Genomic DNA, 6,119 nt, shown 5'->3' on the forward strand with positions numbered 1-6,119 from the left:
CCCAGACCCCGGGCCCTCACCACGGCCACCGCCTGGGACTGCAGGAGCTCGGTTGGAGTCATCACGGTGAAGTAGGAAACGTTCATGAGGATGTAGCAGCCTGTCACCAGTGGGATCCCGATGATGATGGCCAAGGGCAGGTTTCTGGGGCAGGGGGAGGGGCAGGGACCCAGGGTCAGCCTGGAGCACCCCGGGAGGGCCTCACACGACTGCTGTCTCTGTCCAGCCCTCCCTTCCCACCCGCCCAGTCGACTGTCCACCTCTCCCTGTGAGGGGCTGGGGTCACCGCTGCCTCCGGAGGCCCCCCCACAAGCAGGGGCTGCGGGACGTGACATTTTCAAATGGGGAAGAACCCTCCCTCTCTCAGACTCCAGGGCGGAGACGTTGAGCTGTTCATAAAGCAAAATAAGCCCGCGATAAAGTTGGGGTTCATCCATCTTCTCTGCAACGATCCCACTGCCCCCAGCAACACTGAGCTCTGACGAGCTTACAAGGAACCATTCACAGTATGGAAGGGGGTCCAGGTTGTGCTTGGGGGAGAGAAACGCGCCTGCGGCCCCCCGTCTCCCGCTCGGCTCCGTTTTCCTACCTGAAAGGGTTTCGAAGCTCCTCCGTGATGTAGTTGAGTTGATTCCTAGAGAAAGAAAAGGAACTCGGGTAAAATAACTTCCACCTTCTTTGCTAAGTTTGTGAAACACCAAGTGAAGGTTGGCCTCGCTGAGGACTGTCCACCACCGAGAAAATTCGCCTGCAGGAATTCAGGGTGACGTCTTTCAGAGAAAGCCCCGGCGACGGTGGGGCTCCCGAGGACTGCGCGTCCGGCAGTGACAGCTCTTTGCCCTCCATGGGAATTGTGGGGATTTTCAGGAATTATTGGGGAGGCACCAGCCCCCAGGCTGCTTTGAAAAACTGTCAGGGTCACCGTCTGGAAGGAGAATGAAACCTGCTTTGCACGAGGGAAGGAGCAGGCCTCAGAGGGCCACCCTTCTCCTCACAGAGCGTAAACAGACTGTCCCCTCCGCCCAGTGCTCCCCAGCGTGGGAAGGAAGTGCCGCGGAGAACTGGCGCCTCGCGGAGAGCCTGGCGGCCCTGACAGCCTCCAGTCTGGCTGAGCCTGTCTGTGTCCCGGGAAGCTTCCAGCTCAGGCCTGCTGCAGGCTGGGAAAGGGGGAGGGGCTCCGGCGTCTGTGGGGTCCGAGGGGAACAGAAGGAGATGTGGAGGTGAACTTTAGGGTCCCCCCCAAGCCCCAGGAAGGGGAGGTCCTTGCTCTCCTTGGTTTCAGCCTCGGAGCCTGAGAAACCGCAGCCAGACGGGGTGGGGGTGGGGGCACCTCGGAGCGCCTTACCATCCGTCGTACGCCCAGAGGCCGTTATAAAATGCCAGCCCGATGGCTCCCACAGACAGTTTTGTGCCCTCAAAAGAATTCTCAAAATTCCTTGTGTTTCCTGTAATTAAGCCAGACAGCGGATCGTGGGTGTCAGAAGACCACATTGGGACCCTGCATCCTCTCCGTGGGACAGAAGGACACGAACCGTGGCCTCAGGTAATCAGACACACTGAAAAGCAGGGAAATCACAGACGCTTTCTGCTGAGCTCCTGCTTCCTGAGACACAAGCCTCGGGGCACAGCATCCGGGTGGCACCCACCCTCCCCTCCAGCCGCCGCTCACCTTGGGCCAGGAGGACCAGCCCACTGACGACGATGATGGCCACGATCACCAGCTTGGCCCCCGTGAACACGTTCTGGACGTAGCTCCCCAGCCGCACGCTCAGCGAGTTCACCGTGATGATGAGCACTGGAAAGAGCCAGAGCGGGGGCCAGGTCGTGTGGCCCCGGGCTCAGCACCTCCCTCCTTTCCCCGGGCTCTCCCGCCCCCCGATCCTGCCCTCTCCACCGCCTCATCCATCAAGTGTGCCCGGCGAGGACCTCTGGGTCCCACGACAGGGACACGCAGCCAGTCCCCAGCTGAGCGCTGCCTCGAGGGACAGCCCACCGCCAGGGCTCTGGGCCCCCACCAGATGCTGCCCCGCTTCTCACCAGCACCTCCAGGGCCACCGGCCTCTTTCTGGGCGCAGCGGAGCCGAGGCCAGTGTCCCCACACCCCCAGCCCGGCTGTCCCTCTCGGGTACTCACGGATGGCCGCGGCAGCCAGGCATTTCACGACCACCGGAGGGGGACTGCAGCCTGAGTAGAAGGGCGCGCAGACATACTCAGAGAAGCTGAGGCAGATGATAGCGAAGGATGTGGGCTTTATGACGAACAGGCTGGTCCAGGAGAAGAGGTAGGCGGGGACGGGCCCGAAGGCCTCCATCAGGTACGGGTACTCGCCCCCCGACTTGGTGATCATCGTGCCAAGCTCTGCAAAGCACAGGGCACCTGGAACAGAGAAGGGGGCTCCCCTCAGGCCCTGGGCACCCCCCGCCACGCCCACACGGGCCGCCATGGCTCTCAGCAGACTGCCCAGCTCGGTCCAGAGCGGCCCAGTGTGCCCCTGGCTGCCCACGGGCACTGAACGGAACCCTGGCAACCGCAGGGCCAGGACACAGAGGGTGCTCGCACAGCCCGTCCCCACCTTCCCCAGGGAGAGCTCGCCAGGGAGGGGCGTCATTGTTACCCAGTGTTGCCAGGACCCCGCAGGCCGCCCATATGATGAGACAGGGCCCCACGGATCCCGTGTTGCTGAGCACAGACTTGGGGGAGATGAAGATCCCAGAGCCGATGATGGTGCCCACGATGATGCAGATGCCGCTGAGCAGGCCCACCTTGGGTGTGGGGGAGGGGGAGGGGCGTCAGCGCTGCCGCTGGGGACACCACGAGCCGCCCCCGCCCCCCCCTCCATCAGCGCGGCCAGCAGCCCGGGTGAAGGTGCTTCTGGCCAGTGCGGTTGCAGCGGCAACACCAGGCTTCCCTTACGTCAAGTCGTGCATCCTCCCCATGGCCGCATGACCCCCATTCGACAGAGGAGAAAACAGAGGCCCAGAAAGGTTCCGTTCCTGTCCAGGGACGTATAGCCGGAGTGGGTAGACCTGGCTCAGATGCCACTCTTATGACAGAGGGGCCCAGATGGTAAAGGCTGATTTAGCAAATGGTGAAGTCAGGGATTGGGGTCCAGGCCAGGGGCCCTCACCTCAGGGGAAGAGACATGGGGGCAGGGGGAGACACACAGGCCTCCAGGGGTAGAGATATCTGGGGGCCGGGAACTGTGTCTGATGCCGTTTTGCAGGGTATGAGCTTCCGGCGACCAGACCCCCTCGGACACATACCGTAGAATCTGGTTCCCGTGGAATCTAAGAGCAGGAAAAACTAACCCGCGGGAATAGTGACCCAGGGCTGGGGGGTCCACCTGGAAAGGGGCAAGAAGGAACCTTCTCGGGTGATGAGTTTGTCAACACCCATCAAGCGGAAACACTGAAGATCTGTACATGAATTCTACGTGAATGAAGAGAAGAACCTTTCTGAAGGGAGACAGTGTGTGAGTCGGGTCCCTACGTGTCACGTCAGCCCTCAGGAGCCACCAGACCTGACTCCTGGAGTCTGAGGTGAACAGGCATGTGCTGGCCGGCCTGGGCAGGGGCTGCGCTCAGGGGTCCAGCCCAGGGAACAAAGAAGCCCCCAGCAGCGGCTGGCCGGCCAGAGCCACACGCAGTCAGGGAGGGGGCTGGGGGCAGGGTCAGCTCCTGTTCGGGCCTCGGGGCCGTGGTCACTCACAGGACAGTCTCGGCTTTTCCTCTCCGGTGGCCCATGTGGCTGACCAGCCCGGGGGGTCCTCTGCATTCACCCCGAAACCGCTTGAGTTTAGGACTGACTTCAGGATCCCCTGGGGTTAGCTCTGTGCCTTTCAGGGGGCAGCAACACGCATCAGCCGGCCCCCAGGGGCCCCAGATCCCAGGCCGGCCCGCAGTCACGCCGTGCTGTCCCCCAAATCCCTCCTCCGTCCCTCTGGGAGCTCTCGGAGGATCCGCCCTGAGCCCGGCCCATGAGCCAGGCCCTCAAAGCCATCTTGATTTTGTCCTGGAACTCTGCCTCCTCATCCTGTCCTTCCACGCCCATCCACCCACCTCAGGCTCTGTCCTGTCTCCACTCCCCGCCCCCCAAAGCTCTCCGTCCCTGCAGCCCTGCTCCCAGCCCCCGTGACACTGGCGCCCTCTAGGGCTCGGGCACCTCCAAGCCCAGCCATTACTACACACATTCCATCTCAGAGAGCAGTCGTGTCACACCCATGTCACACTCGCCACCCTGCTAGACACACTAAAGGGAATGAGTTGCCCGTCACTGAAGGAATACGAGGGACACACAGGGGCAGGCTCTGGATGGAGACACCACAGAGGGGACTCCAACATCAGAAGGTCCTCTCTGGCCATCCCCACGAGGCCATCGGTCCAGGCGAACACCAGCCCTCCGGGTACTCGCCAGGCACACAGAAGCACACGCATTAACCTCACAGGAAAATGCTGAGTTCCCTGGCCAGAGGGAAGGAGGCACGTCCAAAGAATTGTTCACTCAGAGATGCGCTTACAACACAGATCCGTGGCGACTTCACCCGGGCCACTCCTTGCTGCAGTTGACCCGGGAAGGGCCGGTGCCCAGGGACCAACCTTACCTCCTTCTGGAGACTCGTGGTCTTGGGCTCCTTATTCTGGATACTCTGGATCGACTTCTCATCTTCTCTCCGGTTCCTCAGGCTTGTCTCCTCCATGTCTCCCTCCTGCCGGCTCTGGGATGGCTGCAAGGAGGGCCTGGGTCCTGGCTCAGCAGACGCTCTGGCGGACAAGACCCCGATGCGGGCTCAGCGAGGACCCTCCTCCCCACACCTGCCTGGCCCGTGGGGCCCGACTCCAAACGCAGATCAGTAGCTACTGTTTCAGGGTCGATTTGCTCAGCCCTGGAGGTAACACCCCGTCCTGACCGCTGTCGATGCTGCAGAGAAGGGGGCTCCCGGCTCTTCTCCAAGGCCCCCCACCACGGTCCAGCTTGTCAGCAATGACACACTCGAAAGTCCTTCTACCTCCAACGTCTTTTCTCCAAGAGTAAAAAGAAGTATTTAAATCATGCTGGAATAGACTTAGTGGAATCAAGTCAAGGAAGGAATGCTTCCCCCATAACTGCCGTCGGAGAGTGAGGTGCCCGGCGCGGGACAGACCCCTGAGTGAGACGGGGCACGAGATGCTGAGGAGACTCAGCTCCAGGCCGACTACTTGGGGGGCATTTCCTGTCCCCTTCCTCTAAATAAAGTCTCTCCCAGCCCCTGGCCGCGAGAGAGGCGCGCCTTCCCACCGCCCTTCGGCCTTACCTGCTTGACCCCGCGGAGCCCAGGAGCTGCCCGGCGAGGCTGACGGCTGCGTCTGCACAGTCTCGCCCTAGGAATGGCCATGTCTTGTGCCCAGGAGTGGAGGAAGCCAGAAGGTACAGAGGTCAACAAAGGTAATTATTAAACACCTTTTTTTTTTTAAGCAATGAAGCTTGGACACCACACACAGAAAGGGGAGGGTCAGGCACGCCGATTTCTGTGCACAACTGTTTTTGTGTTCTTCATTTATGTCTAGAACACTGTTTTCGTCCTTAACCAGATTCTTCCAAATCAGCAACATCCTGTAAAGAGAGCTCCTTCTCAAGACTGGCATCCGAAGGATAAACTTTGGAACTGGCTCTTTTATTACCTTAATGGCCTGTATTTACAGCCCTAGTCAGGCAGCACAAAGAGGACCCGCTGTGCCTGTGCGTCACTCGCTGGTCAGGGCGGATGTCTTCCTCCCACCTGCCTCTGGCCAAGCCCGAAGGAGGGAGGCCAAGTCTTTCCCACTCACGTTTGGCGGGGACTGGGTTCTGGCACCCGGAGGTGCAGGAGACTTTGCCAAAACGTGGACGCAGTCCCAAGCCCTCCCCCAGGCGTCTGCTCCCTCCGCACCTGCAGCTCTGGCCCCAGGACTGTTCCACTCGGCGTAATGCTGTTCCAGTAGCCCGGCCTGTGTGCCCCTGACCGTGGAGCGGCTAGGGGATCCACACTCGTCCCTACCTGTTGGGGAAACTGAGGCCCCAGAGATAATGAAGCGAGTGAAAGCCACAGAGGTCTGGCTCTCTCGGAGAGGGAAGAGAGGTGCCCCGGGGTGGGGGGGGGGGGC

The 6,119-nt window shown here is 61.2% G+C and overlaps 1 protein-coding gene across 1 annotated transcript in view; it reads right to left on the reverse strand.

Moving 5' to 3' along the window:
* SLC7A9 (solute carrier family 7 member 9) overlaps positions 1–5,362 on the reverse strand; it is an 18,511-nt gene extending 13,149 nt beyond the window's left edge. Inside the window, exons 1-8 of the mRNA XM_029925782.1 lie at positions 5,291–5,362; positions 4,601–4,760; positions 2,615–2,762; positions 2,134–2,376; positions 1,670–1,795; positions 1,346–1,445; positions 590–634; positions 21–144 (exon numbers count right to left, since the gene is read on the reverse strand). Coding sequence (XP_029781642.1) covers positions 21–144; positions 590–634; positions 1,346–1,445; positions 1,670–1,795; positions 2,134–2,376; positions 2,615–2,762; positions 4,601–4,696 — 882 coding nt within the window. The 5' untranslated portion in view covers positions 4,697–4,760; positions 5,291–5,362. The remainder of the gene's footprint in view (positions 1–20; positions 145–589; positions 635–1,345; positions 1,446–1,669; positions 1,796–2,133; positions 2,377–2,614; positions 2,763–4,600; positions 4,761–5,290) is intronic.
* Positions 5,363–6,119: the final 757 nt, after the last annotated feature.

Source organism: Suricata suricatta, chromosome 16 (assembly GCF_006229205.1).
Source record: "Suricata suricatta isolate VVHF042 chromosome 16, meerkat_22Aug2017_6uvM2_HiC, whole genome shotgun sequence".
Taxonomy (NCBI): domain Eukaryota; kingdom Metazoa; phylum Chordata; class Mammalia; order Carnivora; family Herpestidae; genus Suricata; species Suricata suricatta.